The 20,773-nt window shown below is 38.4% G+C and overlaps 1 protein-coding gene across 24 annotated transcripts in view; it reads right to left on the reverse strand.

Moving 5' to 3' along the window:
- The window catches only part of HERC1 (HECT and RLD domain containing E3 ubiquitin protein ligase family member 1), a 109,315-nt gene that overhangs the window by 29,817 nt on the left and 58,725 nt on the right, over positions 1 to 20,773 (reverse strand). For 11 of the 24 annotated variants that reach the window (XM_086849193.1, XM_086849214.1, XM_086849200.1 and 8 more), the window contains exons 23-40: positions 19,430 to 19,736; positions 18,214 to 18,334; positions 17,897 to 17,948; positions 11,757 to 12,028; positions 11,224 to 11,439; positions 11,014 to 11,134; positions 10,252 to 10,489; positions 9,157 to 9,350; positions 8,065 to 8,220; positions 7,732 to 7,838; positions 7,390 to 7,500; positions 7,132 to 7,308; positions 6,254 to 6,493; positions 5,974 to 6,057; positions 4,985 to 5,505; positions 2,685 to 3,460; positions 1,438 to 1,636; positions 390 to 550 (exon numbers count right to left, since the gene is read on the reverse strand). In XM_086849193.1, coding sequence (XP_086705319.1) covers positions 390 to 550; positions 1,438 to 1,636; positions 2,685 to 3,460; positions 4,985 to 5,505; positions 5,974 to 6,057; positions 6,254 to 6,493; positions 7,132 to 7,308; positions 7,390 to 7,500; positions 7,732 to 7,838; positions 8,065 to 8,220; positions 9,157 to 9,350; positions 10,252 to 10,489; positions 11,014 to 11,134; positions 11,224 to 11,439; positions 11,757 to 12,028; positions 17,897 to 17,948; positions 18,214 to 18,334; positions 19,430 to 19,736 — 4,053 coding nt within the window. The remainder of the gene's footprint in view (positions 1 to 389; positions 551 to 1,437; positions 1,637 to 2,684; positions 3,461 to 4,984; positions 5,506 to 5,973; positions 6,058 to 6,253; positions 6,494 to 7,131; positions 7,309 to 7,389; positions 7,501 to 7,731; positions 7,839 to 8,064; positions 8,221 to 9,156; positions 9,351 to 10,251; positions 10,490 to 11,013; positions 11,135 to 11,223; positions 11,440 to 11,756; positions 12,029 to 17,896; positions 17,949 to 18,213; positions 18,335 to 19,429; positions 19,737 to 20,773) is intronic. The other 13 variants (XM_086849213.1, XM_086849201.1, XM_086849217.1 and 10 more) reach the window with 3 other exon arrangements.

A 20,773-nucleotide genomic window follows, 5' to 3' on the forward strand; every position in this document is an offset into this window, starting at 1 on the left:
ACTTGTGCATGTATCATAAAATACATCATCTTTTGTTTTCTGTGTGGTATGTGACCTAACAAAAGCTAAAAAATTACTGCACTTTCCAGCAGCACACAGCCAAGGAAACAAGCCCAAATCAGATGAACATTTTGAAGCAGTTACCAATTACACTTCCTTATTGTTTTTGTATCCAACACAGTTTTTAAAAAGTCATTTTGCTTGCTTGATACAGCCTATAGCTATATAAGCTTTCCTAAGATAGTAACTAAAAGGTTTTCAACAATGCTTTGCATGTTAGTTTGCCTTAAGAAGAAACTCTGTTGGGTTTCCATCTCTTAGAACACGACTCCTGAGCTCCTGTGACTTTCCTAACTTGTCCCAAATTTCCATTCCACTGACAAGTTTACCTGTGCGATTAGCAGGCCGTGCAGACTGGGAATCTGGAGAGGTCAAACTTTGTCTCCTTCCAACTTCATCTGAAGGAGATGTTGGTAAAGAAGATATTGGAGGAGTCTGAGCACGTCGTGCTGGCAGTACAGTTGTAGTAGGATAACTGGAGAACATTTGCCTTGAAAAAAAGAACAATATACATTTATATTAAACAGTACCGTGCTGAAAAAAGTCTGACACAAGAACATCCAATTGGAGTGCACCTGGAAAATGCTACATGATGCAATTGAGTTTAGTAAGGGTAAGACACAACACATTTTGAGGCAACAGCTCATTCCTATCAACTATATCTGTACATTTAAGTTCTAAGCATGACATAAAAACAAAGTCCTCAGAGACCAGGAGTTGTTCTAGGAGAAGATAAATAAGCATTTTTCTCATTTCCATAGAGTGTTTAGAACTCAGGCTGACTAATCAGGTAAGTATTTCATTTTCACTGTCCTAGTATGGAGATATTGTTCTGGATTTTTTGAAAAGATGTCTAAGAAACTTCTATGAATTAATAAACTTAGAAAAGTATTCTATGTAAGGTAAAGTAGATTTCCTTTGACAGCACAAATTGCCTCTGGAAATTCAGTAGTTTATTTTCCATTTCAGTATGTCAGGTTAAGCTGAAACAACATCTTAGCTTTACAGAATGTTACCTACTAACATCTATTCTAGTTTAAGAATGAAACATTTATTAAAATACAGAACTTCAGAGATTTGTAATTTGAACTATACCAAATAAACAAGAGAACTGAAGGACAACTTAAGGAGAACATTTTATCCTTAAAAGTATTCAGGTATTACATTTATATACAATGTACAGCAAAAGCTTACCAGCCTTCTAATAGAAAACACAAACCCTGCAAGGCAAAGTAACATTTCAACTGTGTCCCTCTGCAGAGGTGGTTCTTGGAAGCATTTTCAAAGGCTTACCCAGCTAAAGACAAATATTCTACATAAACCACACAACTGCTTCTCTACACCCACAGAATCATACATGCTGATAGGGTATTTTACCTCAGGAGACTGAGAGGCATAACACCAGGTGATTCTGATGCTGGAACTGTTTCTGTATCAGTTACTGGAGTAGTAGCAGTGGTGGTATCCTCCAGAGAGCTGCTCATGAAAGATGTTGTGCTAGAAGCAGAAGGGCTGGTTGTAACTGGTGTTTGGGCTTGCTGAGACTGATCACCTTCTTCCACTTGTTGCTCTACTTCTGCAACAGTAAAATAAGGATGTTATAGCAACATTAATATAATTGTGTAGATCAAAACAGCAGCCATGGCTAAACTTTCAACTTTCAAAAATACAAAATAACAAAATATAAAAATAACTATCATTATTTAGAATGCGCAAATCCTTATGACAAGAATATACCGTATTGCTCATTTTGAAAGTATTAAAGACATTAAAAACTCTTATTTCTAGCTGATTCACTTTTTATTAAGGTAAGGAATTAGAAAAAAGGCAACAATCAGTGTTATGTCTATAAAACAGTGAATGAAGTTTTGCAAAATGTCCCATTGTCCTGGGGTGACTTTATGATGCTTGTATCCCCAGACTCCTTGTTTATGTTACATATTAAATTCTACACCTTTAAGACTGGCTCTGAAAGCAAAGGGAGGGAAGAAGAAGCTGCAGTTTGTGTTGAGGAAGAGCACTCAACTCCCCTGCATCCACCTCCTGGACTGTGTTGTCTGCAGCACAGACAGTGAGACACAGCTCTCATTTGCTTTAGTTAGTTTTTCGCTAGCTGAGGCAGGGAAGTTCCCTGGACTGGTTTGTTTTTTTTCCCCTTTTTCTTAAATCTGTTCAAACCAGCTCTAGACTGAAAAAATAGACAAACCCCGGAAGCTCACACCTGCAGTCCACCAGGGCCTGGGCCGTGGCACTTTCCAGGGCAGGAGGGAGAACATGAGCAAGCTGAACAACACCACATAAAAAAAACATTTTCTGGATTTGCCATCTCATCAAACAGTGAGAGGTTTTATTGATTAAAATTATTCAATTTCTGTTATATAAACAGGTTTTTTCCACTTTTCTCCAAGGAAATCTTTTCCTGAACCAGTTGGGGAAGGGGCTGCTTGAATGTTTCCTGGAAGGACCCCATCCAGAAGTTCTCTCCCAAATTTTCCCTAAACCAGAACACTGATTTAAGATTCCCCCAAAGTATAACCACTACAAATTGACAAGACTGTGTCAACTGTCTTATCATTATTACTATTCATGTTATTATTCATTTTAATCTCATTTTGAAAACGTACCTTGTTTAAGTCTGCCACCAAACTGGTCCTCCAGCAGCCCATGAACCACTAATTTGTAGATAATGGCCTGTGCTCGCTCCAGATCCGCCAGCCCCAGCGCTCTCTTGATGGGCGAGCGCGTGACCGCGCGTTTCACCATGTGCCGCATGAGGAACTGCAGCGCTGCGCGCAGCTCCACGTCCTCGTGCACCACCGGGGACCCCGCACAGTCAGAGTTGTGGCCATTCTCTGCCAGCACTTTGGGGATCAACAGCAGCTCAGCGTACTTACTACAACTAAGAAGAACACTAAGTGACTTCATAGCACCAAGATAAAGGTAAGACAGCTGTACAGCTCGGATTTCTGACTGCACTATATCGTGACTTCGTGGGGTGTGTTCATGGTTCTTTTTTCTTCCTTCAGCAGGTTGGTGTTGGGATTCCATACCTAGTGTTGACGGTTCGAAAGAAAAGGAAACAATTTCATTTTCCGACTTAGAGGCTGCGGCACCATGTCCTTTGTTATCATCAGCACTTTGGCCTAATCGTGTATCTGATCCAACGTCACCCTCCATCTTCTGCTCCACTTCCCCTTTATCCTCAGATTCATGTCTGTGTTTTTTCTCGTGTCTCTTGGTGCTTTGCTTTCCTGTATCTTCATGAATGCCAGTCAGATAGGTAAGGTCCAGCAACACAGTAGCTGTCAGCCCACGAAATCTTGCAACATCAAAAGGCAGTGGTTCACAGGGCTCCAGATTATACAATGGAGTATCACTAGGCGACCAAAAAGTTGGGAAGCTTTAATAAAGATCAGAATGACACAGGAAAAAGCAAGTGAGGGAGAGACAGGAGGAAAGTACAGGAAATAATGTAGGCAAATAGGATGTAAAATATATTTAATAAAACAAACCAATCCTAAAAATTAAATGCAAAGAGGGGAAAATGAGGTTACGATCAGAAAACAGGGAGATATGGTTTCAAAGCAAATGCAACAAAGCATACACAGGTTTTCAACAACAAGCACTGAAACCCAAAAGCTCCACAGAAGCTGTCCATTCTGTGCTGACACAGGCTCTGGATATACTATTTACCAGAAATATGTAGCAGACTTTTATTAGGAAAAGCTATCTGAAAGTAAATATTATCATCATACCTGAATCTTAACAGGTATAAAAGCTTATAAAGAAAACTTTTAAACATTAAGGAAAAGCTTTGATTGACCTCAGCTATTCATCACCACGAGCACACCACTGAGAGCTCAGGACAATTCTGTCTAGTCTCAGGTGCATCAGGACAGATCATCAGGTGAGGACAGTGACCTTTGAAAAGCATGGGTCAGAAAACCTAACAGACACCTTTATCTCTCCATTTACATTCAGTGATATTTTCTGGTACTATTTAGGACTGTTACACTTGACTGATTTCCACTTGAAGCAGGACAAAAATTCACCAGCCTGTATTTCCTTAAACCTTGTATTTCCATACATCCAGCAGATAAATTACTTTTAAATCTTCCTTTTATTATCCCAGAAAGTTTTCCCATCTTACAATGTAAATGTCTACCTAAAAATGAAAGCAAGCTTTAGCCTGGTTTTAATTAAAAAGGTATAAAATAAACCTAATTAAATGCTTTATCAAAAGCTTGCTTATGTTCAAGTGATGTTCCACATCACTCAAATAAAGCTTTGAATTATTTTAAGAGCACTTTTGTTTTAAGGCTATACTGTCACACAGGCATACTTGAAAGAATTTATATCTGGAACTAAATCAATTGCACATCAGTATATTTAGTCAAAGTAACAACAACCTTTGCAAAGACAAAACAGATATAATGCTGCCACAGCTGGAAAAGTAAAGTGACCTCAGCTATTTCAGAATGTAACTGTAACTGGCAAAAAATTGTAACAGGGAAAAAAAATTAAAAATCACTGATCAATTTCTTCAAAAGTCTTCTTCAGCTATAGGCAGAAGGAGTTCAAGAAACTAAGTTAATCAAATCTTTTCTGCACAAAAACATGCAATTCTTGTGAGAGCAGCACCAAGAAGCTCTCAGGGAAGCTTTGTTTCAGCTTCCTTCCAGGTGCTTTCTCTTGTCTGCAAGAATGGTGGGAAAAGGAGCATGTCCTTCAAGCCTTAAGCACTCGAAGGCAGGTGGGAGAATGAATGGACACTTCTTCAAGGCAGCGTTAATTTCAATACCACTGAAGTCTACACTTGAAGTGATTGATCAGCATGACTAATATAAAGGATAGGTTACTTCTGAGGATTCCCAACCACAAACCACTACCACTAGACAGTAGAAAGTGTAGGAAATGGGCATACCTGATTGTAATCTCTGCTTCATCCCACTGGACCTTGGCAGAGGTACTGCCCTCCTTCACCACCCCCAGCAGGGTGGCGTGACGGCCTGTTTGCTTGTGGACACATCGACCTCCAACCCTGAGCCCAGCATCCACTCCACCAATCACTGCTAGGACAGGCCACACCTCCACACAGAGCATCTTCAGCTGCACCTCTGGGAGCTCCGCCAGGCTATGCCGGCTGTGCTTGCATTTCTCCTCCTCTTTGTTTTCTTTCTCCTCTCTCACCTCATTCTCTTCTCGGCTTTGAACAGAGCGACTTTTCTTCAGTTTTTGACCTGCTTCTTTAAGACATGTTTTGATTTTATTCAGTCTTTCCATCATTTTTTTATTGATGCAGTGTGTCCAGCGGTCCGTGCGATGCAGGATTCGAATGAGCTGGATCGTGGCTTCTGCAAGCACTGCAGCAACAGGACTGCAGATGGGATCACCAGGCAACAAATCTCTAGGTGTCCCACGCATCTGCATATCACAGATCTTCACCTGTTTGAAGAGAATAGTTTACAAGTTACCTTCTCAATATACCTCAAATAAGCTCTTCTTATCTATACTGGAGTCACCTCCAGAATAGAAATAATTACTAGCACTGCCTTTTATGTCCCTTTGAATCCCTAGGAAATCCACCTTAACACTGAGAAAAACCTCCATCCTTCAGACTCAACAATGCTGAAATTACCTATTTTGTGGTTTCTTACAAAAGACTATCTAGAAATCCTAACACTATGTTCTCCTTGGTTCCTGAGGAATAGAATTTTTTGTGTAGAACATGAAACTTTTAAATCTATTCTGAACAGGAAAATACATTTTAAAATTACAATAGTTAAAACACTATCAGCAATGCTGTTTTGGTCAGTAATTCAAAGCAGCACCGTACAGGCTGCTCTGATGACTACTGACTTTATACCAGCCTAAACCAGTAAAATGAACTCCTCAGATGAACTTTTAAGTTACCTTCTCTCCTGGGTTACTGCTATAGAACATAACACAAGGATATAATTCAGCTGCATCCACATCTTCAAAAGCTAGTTTTGGTTCCTAGGGAAGAAACAAAACAAAAACCTTTCAATCTTAGAGCACCTTAACAAACAAAAATATGAAACATGGAAAAGTTATGTCTGTATTATAAATCATCTAAGTACTTAAACTGCCACATGTTTTGACTCTCATGCTTACCCAAGTCATATTATTATTGCAAAAAAAACCCACCAAAAAACTAATTGATGTCAAATACCTCTCCATTTTTACCGAAGGAAATAGTTCTTGCTTCCATATCTAGCACACATGTGATGAAATCTCCTTGGGTAAAGCTTGACAGAGTCAAAGTCTGCTCTCCATTGTGATACAGGTTGCCACTGTAGGCTCTGTAGAGCCACATATCTGAGGTAGTGCGGTGGTTGAAGTCATGCACGGGCCAGCGAGACACTCCCACACAAGTGCCCTCATTGCCTCGGTTCTCCTTCACAATGTAGAACTGGCAGGCAAAACAAACACATAGGGAAAAATGTCAGGAATATACACTTCAACACAACAAAGAAACGAAAATCTTCCTTACACATACATATGTCTACTTTTAACCGCTTTTCACAGAAGCTTTTAATGAGAAAAACAGAAAGTTTATATTGTAAAACCATAAAATAATCCCTCCAAATGATGTATTAAGCACTGTTCTTGTCAGTCAGGCTGACGTGTTTTTTTGCAAGAAAACAAAATGCTTTGTTAAATGTTTTTATACAAAAAAATCCTAAATCTACATAATTCAGGAGGTAAGTTTTGCAAAACTGCACATGGATGCTGACTATGGACCTTAGGGACAAGTACTGTTACCTCTAATAACACATAATACAAGTTCACAGTCCCCAATCTGTGTGCCAAAATACTCAAATTCCACCACTCAAAAGCAGCCACAAACTCTTCCCTTGGGACTGAAAATCACAGAATGATTTAGGCTGGAGAAGATCCTTACAAATCATTAAGTCCAACCTTAAATGTAACACTACCATTTACTCAAGAATGACGTCATAAGCAAAAAGCACAGGCAACTGCTGTTAATAAATCACAGCACATCTCACATGAGAGAGAAGGTAAGAAATACACATTTATGCAACCTACCTTCCACTGGTAACACCCTGAAGTAACTCCAGTAGATGCTAAGCCATATCCTTTGCCTCCACTTCCATGAGTTAGAATCTGCCCATTCTCCACTATGCAGCACTGAGCTTTCTCAGGATCAAAGGACACTTCTTGGATGGGAAGATTCTCATCTTCATCCTCAGACTCTCCTTGCTTCTACCAGAAACAGGACAAAACATTTGTGGTAAATGTGATTCAGCTGCATTCAGTCACAAGAGGAAGTACAAGTATAGTTACCTGGAGCTTCATTTCTTGTTCTTTCTCCTTTATTTGAATTGCATGTTTGGCCTGAGCTATCGGAGTCTCCCACATGCAGTCAGACAGAAGTGAGAACAATCGTTCAATAACCTGGGGCATTGGGACAGAATTCAGATAATTTTAACTCCAACATGAGAACAACAGCAACATTATGTAGTTTTACTTTGCTTTGTAGGAACAAGTATCAAAATATTTAGTGTTCTTAGAAAGCACATAGCTACACTCAGCCTTGTTTGATTTGGATTTTGAAACCTATCAAACATTTAGAAGTCTAAGAGACTTTTTGAGAAAATGTGAAAGTTTATAACAAAATATAAAGACCTGAGCCATCTGATCATCTTCAACACCAGATTCACAAGCAGGTAACACAGCTTCTAGTACATGAAGTGCGAGCAGTCTAGTCCTCAGATTGCCAACCAAGGGAACTCCTGAAGATGGAACAATGTGTCAATAATCTTAAAATTACTTCTGCTCCAGGCCTGCCCCTGGCTCCATGCCCCCAGCCTTTAACCCCTGTACACCTGTACTGCAGTTGGTTTGAACTGTTCAGTAGGAATATTCACTATGTAATACATGTTCTAACAGGGCTTAGTTTTTGAAACTGCACTACAGAAATCCAAAGTAGACATGGAGCACATTTTGACATGATCATACCTGAGCAACACTTCTGGGAAGCAATGTTAAGGAGGACTTCTGTCCACTTTGGAGATGCCATCTTGGACTGAATTGCTTTTGAAGACACAACTCTACGCAGGAAAACAAGAAAGTCTCCCAGGTGCAATTCTGCTGCATGTTGCTTTCGGAGGGCAGCTAGGAAGTTAAAGCAAAGTTTTCATTTACAGCCTTAATATTACAACTTGACTGGCAGTCCTGGTTACTGGGAACAACCTGCTCTGCAGGTAAAAGTACAATAATCAGTTATTATGTGATGGCTGGCTGTCAACTTTGGCTGGGTGGCAGGTGCCCATCAAGCTGTGCTCTCACTCCAGCTCCTCAGCAAGACATAGAGAGAAAATAACAATAAACATTTGTGGGTCAAGGTAAGGGAGGGAGACCTCTGTGGCAAGACCTCACATTCTAATTCCTGATTAATTATCTTATTAATTCATCAGACAGTGCATTATTTATAAGTAAAGACAGTTAAAAGCACAAACAAAAACATATGTACAACACTTAAAACAAAGCTACAATTAAAAATTCTCCAAACACAATTTCCACTAAAATTCAAAATGCTCATTAAGGGATTGCAAGCTACATGAGGACACCAGTATTTCAGAAAATGTTTTGTTGAAGATTTTTTCATATGACACAGTTGTGTCACCTTCTTGCCATCCCCTCAGACTGCAAAACTGCATAATACAAATACAATAATTTCCTGAATAAAGCTGTATTTTTTTATAGTTTGAAATTTAGATAATTATGACCACATTTATGAAAAACACCACAATCACCAATGCATTTTTCAATGAAAACTGTATTCTCTTCCTAATTCCAAACCCAATGACATAATTCTTATTCTCAGCCTGCTCCTATCCTTACAGCTTTGAACCTTTGTGGCTCAATTTTATATTAATCTGAACTGAGCACAAAATCATTTGATGACTTTAATCTAATTTACAGAGTTAAAAATGACCCAACAGAAACCAATACACAACAGAGTGGATGAGGACCTCAGCATTCTGTGGTTTCCTCTATTATGCTTCCTGGTATTTTAGAATCATAACAGAAATTATGTAAGGTAATTACCTCTGAAGTCTCTCTTCTCATTTTCCCCATTCAAATCTGCCTTTTTTGATTCCACTTCACCTTCCTCACCCTCCTCTTCTCCAAAGGAAGCCATCAGCATCACACCAGCTTGTGATAGCAAGTTCTTCAGCTGGCTGCACAATAAATCCAGCAAGGACTGCACCACCTTTGGGCTCAGTTTATCTGCATAGGTTCTGTACACACACACAGAAAAAGTAAAGTGCACTTGAGAGCTGATCCAAGGAGCAATTGCAGCAGGTTACTTTTCCCCATCCTCCTCTACAGGCTTAGATTCTTTTAATTATTTTAACCCTATTTTTAAAACAAATTAAAACGGTCCAATCTTTGGAGTCAAAGAATAAGTTTTCAGTACTTTCTAGGGAAAAAAGGAACAACTCTGTTAATCATAATTCCACTGCAATTTCTAAAGATGGGGTGCTGTTTCTATGTGTTTGGGGGACTTTTTTGATGTAGGATTTTTGGGCTTTTTTACATAACAGATTTGGCAGATAAATGCAATGTGTTGTACAAAGACTGAAAGAAAGATGAAAGTAGTGAACATCAAACAATAGTCTCACCTCAACTAGAAAATACTTTCTCCACTTTTCTCTACTGAGTAAGACTAAATTTTTAAGAATTGGTAGGACTTTGCATACTGTCCCATGGTCTAGCATGAGAGACCACTATTTCTTAGAAAATTATTTCATATTCTGGAAAGAAGCACGGTGTCCTGCTCTGAGGAACTCCCACATTAACAGCATTGCCTTTACACAAATAACTTTTACACAGCAAGAGAATATGTTCTCACATCAACTGAACACACTTCCACACAAAGCTGAAGTAGCAAAGTGGGGATCACTAGAATACAGTGTTTACAGACCACAAAGCTGTGATTATTCAGGTTCAAACACTCACAACTAAAAAATATTTGTTAGTCTTACATGCATCTTTCTGATGAATAATGATGACTCTTCCCCCACCCCCTTCACTTATGTATTTCTGAGCAACATTTATTGTCCTAATGAAAGCTCACACATTTTTCAAGGGTGCTGATAAGCTCAGTGATGAAGTTTACTGAAAGCAAGGGACACTCACCCTGTGGTGATAGCCAGGATTTGCAGCAGTCTTGTGCTCGCTACTTTTAAAGCTGTGCTGAGCTGAGAAATCCCAGTTTTGGGCAGCAGCTGCAGAGGCTGTCCTAACATGGTGTCTGTGCCACACAGCTGGGACAGCACATTCAGCAGCCCCGTGGAAATGGCCAAGGAGACATCGACGGGCTGATAGTGCACGCTGAGAGCAAAGACTGTCACCAAGAGAAGACGCTGTTGTGCTTCTAAGATTAAAATAAAGTTGTTTTTAATTAATAAGATGTTCAGGGCAAGAATTCTAAGACAGAAGATCAGCAGATTACTTTTAAAATATAATTTAATCAATTAAATTATCAAAGCAAAAAGTAAGTCTTGTCAGACACTTTGAGGTAGTCTTTCTGATGAACCACTTCTTTAACTCAATGTAACTCTGTATCAAAATTGCCCAAGAAAGAGCAGCATGCAGATCTAGTTTGTGATATAAATGTTCTGAGGCTAAATCTCAAACCAGAATCTTCTATCTAAGGTGAAGTACTTAATTTTGTAATTGTTTCACATTATTTCTCAAGGTGAAACACCAAAACAACCCAGGTAACAATGTCCACTGGGTTCTACCAACAAATGCAGATTTCTCTCTTTTAAGAAAAGAAGTCAGATAGGTAATTCAGTGAATTCTGGTCACTAAAATCAAAGTCTGTCTTGGAAAACATACAAGCTGTCCTACTGTACATTAGAGAACATCTGGTTTGCAAATTTGCTTTTCACTTACCTATGTGATGCTTATTAGCTTGCAGAGCTCTTTCCAACGTAGCAGATAACTGCTGGTAAATTTTGTGCACAGCCATCTGAATTTCAATTTGAATACTCCTCTTGGCTGCTCTGATACCATCCTGGGCCAAACAAACCAATAAAGATTATAAAAACTGAGACATTTTTATCGCTGGGTTATTGAAACAGCAGAAACTGCTGAAGTACACACCTGGTAGTGATGCAATCTTACACTCTCTCCTTTGGCCCCTGCATGTCCTACAGTGCCCAGACCAAAGCAGCCAGCAAGAAACTGGAGTCTAACAGAAGTAAGCAGTGAAGAAGACTGAAATCCTGGTATCTGGCGGTTTCCCATTAATGGCACACAGCCTTTTTCCTCCATTCCTGATAGAAGCACCAAAATCTGGTGAAGTGCTTCCAGACGAAGCTAAAAATAAATGCAAGCAAAATACAATATTAAGTAAGAAGCCACTACCCCTAGAAATGGAAATTGGATTATACTGAACTGTAAGCAAGGATGAATGAGGTCACCATTTTCTCCTTCAGGTGTTTTCTTGTAATAGGGAACACTTTCAGTTTTGTTTTGGAGTTAGTTAACCTAACATTCACTGTTCTAGTTAAGATATTTAACAGAAAAGAAGGAAAAACTACTTTAACACATAGAATTTGAACACTGTTTCAAAAAAATTCCTATAATAAGCATAATGTATGAAGAATAAGAAGAGTTGTTAAACTAAAATTTACCTCAGCCCTCAACTGCTGCTGTTCCATTGCAATTATTGATGCTTGTGGACTGGTGGACATACTTTCCTCTGGTTCCTTAAATCCTGGGGAATTTCCCACATCTCCACTTACAAAACTGACAGCATTTTCAATCAAAGTATGAACTCCAAGGGATCTTGAGAGATCAAAATCAGACTCAACAAATGAGTAGGAGGATGTGTATAACCAATCTCTGCTGTGTTTCAGTCGAACCCACGAGTCACTCAGAGATTCCATTTGACTGTGTATTGCTCCTAAAGATACACAGAAGGAAGTTTCATCAACTCTAATACAGGTAACACGTTTTGGCAGTAGGTAAAGACTGAGCTGCTGCTACTGACACAGGTGGAAAATGAATATTCATGTTAATTATACCATGCATTAAGCAACTTAGAGCAAAACACTTGATTTAGATTTACAGCAATTTCCTTAAAGAAAAGGCTGTATTTCTCTTAAATGTTAAGCACTATTGCAAAAAGCTGCCATGTGAAAAAACAAAAAGAAGCCACTCAAACTGCTCAGCTTAAAGCTAGAACACTGAATAAAAAATGCTTTGCAGCTAAATGACAAAAGAGTAAAGAAAGAAATTTCTACCAACACAACTTAGGCACCTGGATATTTACTTCAACGTTTAAACATTAAGCAAGAGTGGTTTTGGTTTTAATCGCTGCATTTCATAGTTTTGGAAAACCACAATGTTATTCTGAATGAAGTATTTACAGAATTCATGACTGTAGAAGAGAACAGAATTTTTTTAGACTAACAGAGAACATTTACTTTTACTTAAGACAGATACATGTATATTAAGCACTGTCTAGACTAAGTGTTAGATTTCTTTCATCTGGCAGTTTCACAAGTTTATTTTCAAGTATTTCCTATCATCAGCATTCCTTTACCTGAAACTTTACTGCCACTAATAAATGGACTTCTTCAAATGAGCATCAGTCATCAGACTGCAGCACTGGAATTTATCACCATAAATAAGTTTGGTCTCATTTCCAATAGAGTTTTGCCAGAACTCCCTCCCTAGCACAAATGAGTGCTAGGGAGGGAGTCATAACTTCATCAGCAGTTAATTGATAGGCATCAGTCAGTATTTTCCTCCTTTTAAAAGTGCTGTTTGCCCACTTGGAGCCATGCAAAGTACTGCAAGAGGGCACACGCTGCTCAGAAGAACTTCCCGTCTGTACAGATAGACAGTGTCTGGAGACCTCAGTGGAAACTGTATTAAACTAAACTAAACTGTATTTAAACTAACTTTGAAATTTTAGTTTGGATTATTCACAAAATGTACAAAAAATGTTTAAATATTTATGTACTTTGTGTACAGTAAGTTATAATTTGGAGAATCACAACCTGCTCACAGTAATTGTACAAATCTGTACGAGTGAAGAATGTGTTTAAAACTTCAGTTTTAAACATCTTTCTGCAGGGTATCAGCTTCAAACACTATTAAACATAGCCATTTTCAGGGAAGTCACACAAATTCATAGGAATTCATTTGTCCAAAGCCTGCTTTCATCAGTAAGGCTGAGTTCCAATGGTAACAGCCAGATCCAAATCCCATGGCCTCCTTTAAACACTGCCTACCAATATCAGCTGCTCACAGGAACAAGCAAAGACAGACACAGAGGTTTTGAACTTGGACTAAAACTTTCCTAGCAACCTACATAACTTTTTTCCTGAAGTAAAGGCAAAATGCTGTTATTCTGCCACTGAGTCAGCACATGCAGGTCACAATTTGCACCTTCATGCAATTTACAAATTCGAAATACTGTGAAGTTTTTCTTCTCTTTTGTCAATAAGGTTACCTTCACTTAGTTGTCAAAAATTTAATTTTCAGGGCTATAAATTATGAAAACCTGTTTGCATCCCATTTTGTTTTCAGCAAATAGTGTTAATGTGCATTTCCATATTATTCTTAACAGCTGCTACTAAGCAGACTGCTATGGCTTCAGAAAGAACCATCACATCGATCATACAGACTCGAGTTTATTTTGGATAATGCAAAGATCATGCTCAAACACTTCTTTTCAAAGTGCTATCTAATTTCCTAATCTCTGCTACTTTATGTAACACAGTAAGACTACATGGTTTACAGAGAGCAACCTATTTTATCATGTCTACTATGAAAAAAATGAAAGAAATTCTGTTACTCAATTTTACAGTTTATACCTGGCAATAATATTTAAAAAAAAGACAGATGACCTTACTCTAATTTTAACATCAATTTTTAGAATTGATTTAAAGCCTTCCTTTAAAATCTAAGTTCCATGGGGAAGTGGTCAGTGAGAAACATAAGATAAATAGACAGAACAGACCAAATAGGTGCTAAAATACTCTGTTTCATGTAGATGTGGTTTCCTGGCAAGTGCATGGTGAACAGAGCCCAGGGGAGAGGATAAATGAAGCCTCAGATTACCCACAGGAAGCACAGCTAAACCATTTCCAAGTCCACAAACGTTGCCTACACAGCAACAGCTCTTTCCAAAAGCCCTCCAACCTTTGTGCAGCAGGGGAGCTCAAAACAGCCCACAGTGACTTCAGCTTCCTCCCCTCCACCTGCCCCACACTACACTATGCCACACCACAGAATCAAAGTATTTGTATAGAAACAAAAAACAATTCCAATGGCTTAAATCATAAGCTGAAGGAAACCTTTAATGGGTTTACAGAACATCAGAAGAAAATTTAGTTCTGTTAGGCAACAAACCTTAGAAGAAACCCAACCACATATTAATAAAACCCTAAATTATTTCATATGTGAAGAAACTATGAGGTCTTAGGTAATAACTGCACAAAATGCAAGAATGTTTAAATATAAGACCCATGTAAAATTGTTTCTAATTTGGAGGAAAGTGCAGTGATTATGAGTTACAGATTAAACATAAAACAATAGAAGTTATAACTTCTAGGTTATAAAGGAGAGGGTTTAAACACAAGTATGTCAGAAATCAAAAGAGCATAAATCAGAATTACAAGTGTTTAACCATTAGGGCACAGAGATCTAAAAGTAATTTCTTCCCTCTTGAAGATATTACATATCAGCAGAAGAATCAAATGTGTGACTACATTGGAGCTCAGCTTGATTCTGTGTAACATCAATCACACAGAATTGATTGCAGTACAGCACTTCCAGAAGCCTCTACAATCACATGAACAGAGCTGCACAGACGAATAAACCTGAAGCTTACAGTAAAGAAAATTTACTTGTCCTTATAAGCCAGCTTGTAATAATGAGTTTTCTAAATGAATGTGGCACAGCTGCAATACACTCTTTATAAAACAAAAAGTATGTAGGGAAGCTATAGAGACAAAAAAATAAACATGCCGTAAGTTACTTGCTTGAAGCTCTTCTTTTCTCTGGGGCTCAACTGGCCAAAAAGGAGTAAATACACTATACCACACAAGAATCAGAAGACAAAAGCAGACATTTGAAACAGCAGGTAACATACTAATAAAATCTCTTCCTCATATTATTCTGACTTAAACAATCAGTCTCATCTCAATCAATACAATATACCAAGGAGCAAGGTATGTGGAAATTTACTCTTGTTTGGCATGAATACAGCCTAAGACAACAGTCTTTCTAAATTCTCCACCTTCAAGGAAAAAAGAAATAATCCCCTGTAGCACAGCTGTAGGCATTCATGTGTGTATTCTTGTATGTTCAAGTCCCTTCCTTAAGCACAGTTTGTCAATTTTAAAAGGCAGAATTCATAAATATTTCAATTCCATTTCAATTTAAGTTGCTACTTTTTTTGGAGTAGCCCAGTTGTGTCAGTAAGGCACAGCAGTACACTCAAGTACACTGAAATTCACTGAGTTAAGTGGTAGGTGACGAAATGCCAAAAGTGGAGGACTCTCACTGATCTCTGCCCTGTGGCCTGAGCTTTCCTTACTGCTGTGCACCTGATGTGGTGTACAGCACCCAACAGACACTGTACACAACATGTACAACATCTGCATGTACAACTCTCTGGATCTTCAAAACTGAAAAAATTAATCCAAGCAACAGAAAAAACAAAGGGCTTAGATACAAGGGGAAAAGAAAAATGTGCTGCTCATCATCCCTTACTGCAAAATTGCTCAAAAAGACTTCTTCTGTAGGGATGGAAGGAAAAGTTTACTGATACAGAAATAACTGAATAATAGCAAGGAACAAGATACTGAAAGGATCTCAGACTGAAGTAGGAATAGCCCAGTTCTCTTTCTGAATAGACAAAATAAATTAAGAAGGCAATTAGAATAAAAATTGGACTGAGTGGCTAAGATGTTAATTAAGTTAAAAGAGAATGCTTTTCCTTCCATACTCATCTGCAAGACCATAGGAACTCATAGTATTATCTCCTTTATTCGTCACAGCACACCACAAAAATAAAACTGAAGGGGATTCACCAAACATGCCTAGCTGGCATTTCACTGTGCCAGCCACATGACAAGGGGTGGACAAGGTAAAAAAGCTGCAAGTTACACCTTCACCAAACACTGGGACACGCTTCAGTTCTAGGAGATAACTAGGATTCACAAAACAGACATGTCACAAGAGACACAAGACCATAAAAAGCACTGAACAGCCCATCCATTTATCACACAAATATTTGTAGATCTTTTCTTGACCTTGACAGACCTATGAGGAACATTTGCCTGTAGGTGCACCCTGCATTCTCTGACTCTGGCATTGGTTATGAATCAAAACTGGCATATATATCACCCAACACAAGCAGACAAGCTTGCATTACTGTGTGCTAACTCCCAAGGAAGTCTTCCAGTACCAAAACAGAGGTATCTGTACATGACATGTTTGTGACATGTTTGCAAATGGGCAATTTGAGCTTCTTTTAAGGTTCTGGACAGATTTCACTGTATTTACATGTTTCTCCTCAGTGTTCAGAGGATCTTCTTGCTATAATACAAGTTCTGATGAAGTCTACTCTTGCACTATGCCTCACTTCCTGAGGCTCATGGCTTAAGCAACAGCCCAGGAACCATGATCCATGAGACATACTGTATCTGAGACATAATCCAAGATCATTTCCAAGGTTACTTTTAGGACACAGAGAATATCAAGTACAGAGTTCAATGTCAGAGTAATGGCAAAACTAAAAATGCTGACTTCAAAAATGACCTGCAGATCAGGGGTTGACAAGAGGCCTTCTGATGGATCTTCTAATCCTAAGAATGCCATGATACAGCTGCTGTCACAGTAGAAGCACCTCTAGTGCATTTTTTTATTTGTTCAGCTGTTTCAATTGATTATGCATGGTCAAGGCATCTCTTTCCACATTACTTAAATACTGAAATCTAATGGGTGCTGCCACTGACAGTAACCTTTGCAATTCCAAAAGACTTTAAAAGGCATGGAACCTCTGAGTACTCTGCTCAGTGATGAAGCCTTTTAAACCAGAACTCTTACCTTACCCAACAGTATCGAGGCTTCTGTTACTGACACATATCATAACTCAGCCTAATTCCTGTTTGCATGGTCACATGTTTTTTACAGATACAGAAGACCTGAGCCATGATTCTCAGACAGATTCTGCACCATCCAGATGGAAGAGGGACTTTTTAGTCCCTCCACCACCTTCTATCAAGGAGCTCACTAAGATTCCCCAGTATGAATCAGTAACAAAGAACAATAGAAAATGTGGTTGCTTGGTTCTATAGGTGTGCTGGTGTTGGATGCAAAGTAAAGCAGTGTCTTCTGAAAGCAAGTTCTCCAAGTTCAAGCACATCTTATGGTAAAAGTTCATTGTTAGCACAAGAATAGAATGTCCTACATAAACTTCTTTCACAATTATTTATTCCTGAAGTCACATGAGTGAAAACAGAATGCATGTTTCTGATTCACTTAACAGAAAACCTCACTTGTTTCAAAAGAGAATTACAATTCTAGAAACCAGAATGAAGAGTTATAACCAAGGAAATATTATAACCAAGGCACAAAGCAACAGAACTTCACACAACAGAGAGCAGGTAGCAGTTATTTTAAATGCTATTTTTAAATGCTCAGTTTTAACACCTGTTATGTAACTGTAAACTGTATCAATGGGAAACACAGTTTAACTTAAGAAATTAACATTTATCAGGTTAGTATTCACTAGGTAAACAAAAGAACTTACCCCTCTTCCTGTGTGATGCTGCCAAATCCAAATCAACATTTCGTCTTCCACTCTAGATTAAAATATTAATAAAAGCCTCATTTCCTCAGGTGATCATATGTGGTGCATGTCAGTATTTACATTTCATCCCTCTACCCATAAAAGTGAGACAGTTAACAGAGCTACAATTATTTCAATGGTTTTTTTACCACTAGTGCTTTCTCTTAACAATAATGAATTAATGTATCAAAACACAGTGCTAAACAAATGTTTCAGATGTACTTCCCATCTAAACATTCCATTGACAATCCCCAAATACATCATGCTGGTTTACATACCAGTGAATAACCTTCCTCATCCGATTCCGGCTGAGACAAATCAGATTCACTTCTTGACTTCATCAGTCTGTAGCTTGAGCTTGCATGGATTGAGCGACTTTCTGCTGTAAGACTTTCACTCCTGCTTCAGGTGCACACATGTTCACGTGGCACACACACAGAGAAAAAAAACCACTGATATTACACAGAAGTAAGAGTTGATAGACAAATTTAGCAGGCGTCACAGTTTTGTCTGGGAGGAGACCATGACAGAACACCACAATACTACATTGAAGAGGAAAAGAATGGTCTGATGGCTTCAATTATGCTTATAAAGGGTATTAGTAAACTTTGTTACTTCTTAACAGCCTTGCTGGTCAACTAAACAAATGTCAACCTTGAATAAGTGATTGCTCTAGAGCCTTCTAAGTATTACACAGAGTAAAAAGAAACACTCTGAGCTGAGAGGGCAAGAAACAGAGACAGAGTAAGTGGGTGAAAATCAGTACTGAACTTGTTAAAAACCCACTCATAAAATGTATCCTAAAGTTGATATGCTGGAGATGAAAGCCACTTTGACAATGACAGAGGCAGCCACCCCTGGCTTTAGGGACTGGATTTCCAAAAAGAGGCAAAAAGAATAAAAGAGGACTGAATATATAAAATTTTTCTCTCCAACATCTTAATATCTTTCCCATCAATATCTTAATTTAAAATATTGAAACAGGACACCTAAAAACAAAGTCTTACCCATGCCTGTGACAGAAATATTTATAAAAATCAACCATGAACTCTTCTGTCATAATAGGCTTTGAATATTTTGTTTTAAACATATAGGTTTGTTTTTTTTAACACCACTATATAGGACACTGGTATGGTTCAAAAAATCACAAATATGGTAAAAAAAATCCAAACACACAGAACTTAAAGAAAAAATAAACAACTTTTACAAGTGTCTCATGCTGTCTATACATGTGATGATCTGAACTATTTAACACTAAGCCCTACTTTGAAACTTAAATAGGGTCCACACAGAATAAAACTCCTCAGGTTTAGTTAGCATGGCCAAGGAAAATTTAGAAAAATCACTATTTTCAATGGAAGCATAACACTGCTATCAGCAGAAATTTTCTTCTAAAAAAATTGAAATAACCATGAGAGGAAAACTGGGGTTGTTTAATCAATTCTCTAGGGAGCAGAGAAGAGTTAACCATGGTATAGAATCAGCAAAGCCCACCTGGTCATGAGGCCGATGCCCTCGGGAGCAGCAGAGGGAGGCTGCTGGAGCTGCCCATCCTCCCTGCGCTTCTGCAGCTCCTCAATGACAGGGCTCACGCCCAAGATCAGCAAGGCACATCTGTGGATCACAGAGTTGCAGGCAGCAGTGTACACATCCTGCCCTTCTGTCAGATCAGTGCTGATCCTTCGCTCCTGCTGGGACTGAGCAGGTGGATCATCAAGTCTAGTCCCTGTCCCCGTGCTCATCCTATCTCGATCCCGACTGCGAGCTACTTCACGGGCTGATAGGAAACATTGAAAGATTTCTGTAACATGCAACACAAAAAGAAAGTCTTAACTTCTAGACAAAGCTACAGAGAATAAAATATTCATCTACATCTTGGGCCAAAAACTGCCCCACTACAAAGAACAACTAATATTTTTCTAACAGCAAAAGAATACAATAATAATACAATGCCATAAAGGAAGTCATGCAAACAAGTTAAATGAAGCATTTACACAACATTACTTTGAAAATGAAGGACAATGCACTTTGACAGAACACCAAAACTCTTTCAGTGTCTTACTGCAACCCAATTCCTGTTTGAATAGCATCAAAGAGAAAGAGATTATTTCACGTTTGCCTTTTAGAAGATGTATGTAAAATAATGCTTCTGTAAATCTGTACTGCAAACACCAGAATATCTCCAATTCGATACTGGAACAGTGTCAGGCTTTTATTAGCTTTGGGCAGTACAATGAAGATCAAAATTCTTAGCCTACTTCATTCTGCTGTAGTCTAAAGGGTCAGCTTCTTCCAAAGAGTATGTGTGAGAGACCTCCTCATCTATGTCAAATGAACTAAAGTTCTCTTGATTTAATAATTTTAATTTTAAAGATTCAGGTACCCTTTGGAAAGGCAAAGGTAAAACTAAATACTTCCTTCACTGAAATGAATAGAACTCCACAAGTCAGCTTGAGCATCCCTTAGGAACACAAGTGAGTCATCATCTTCCTGCTTATGTGTACATGTAACACTATTGTCTGTCTGGACATTTATGGATATATTTATTGTATCCAGAAGTCCAGTGGAATTTGAGAGCTCTGAGCATTTGTCCAAAATAATTGCAAATCTAGCAGCCAAACATACTGCATGCGCTGAGCAGGTGATGTGTAAATTTCCTAGAACAACAAATCAGCTTTTGAATGTGCACTTCAGCTCCACTGCACTGTCCATGGAACAATGCATCCTACAAAACTAAAGGTATAACATACATTTTGATCAATAAGGTCCCAAAGAGAAATGCAGGAGTCCTAATAGGAAACTGTCAACAAAACAAGAGATGACAGCAGAGACTGGAAA

The sequence above is a fragment of the Cyanistes caeruleus genome, chromosome 13 (genome assembly GCF_971803275.1).
Source record: "Cyanistes caeruleus chromosome 13, bCyaCae1.hap1.1, whole genome shotgun sequence".
Taxonomy (NCBI): Eukaryota; Metazoa; Chordata; class Aves; order Passeriformes; family Paridae; genus Cyanistes; species Cyanistes caeruleus.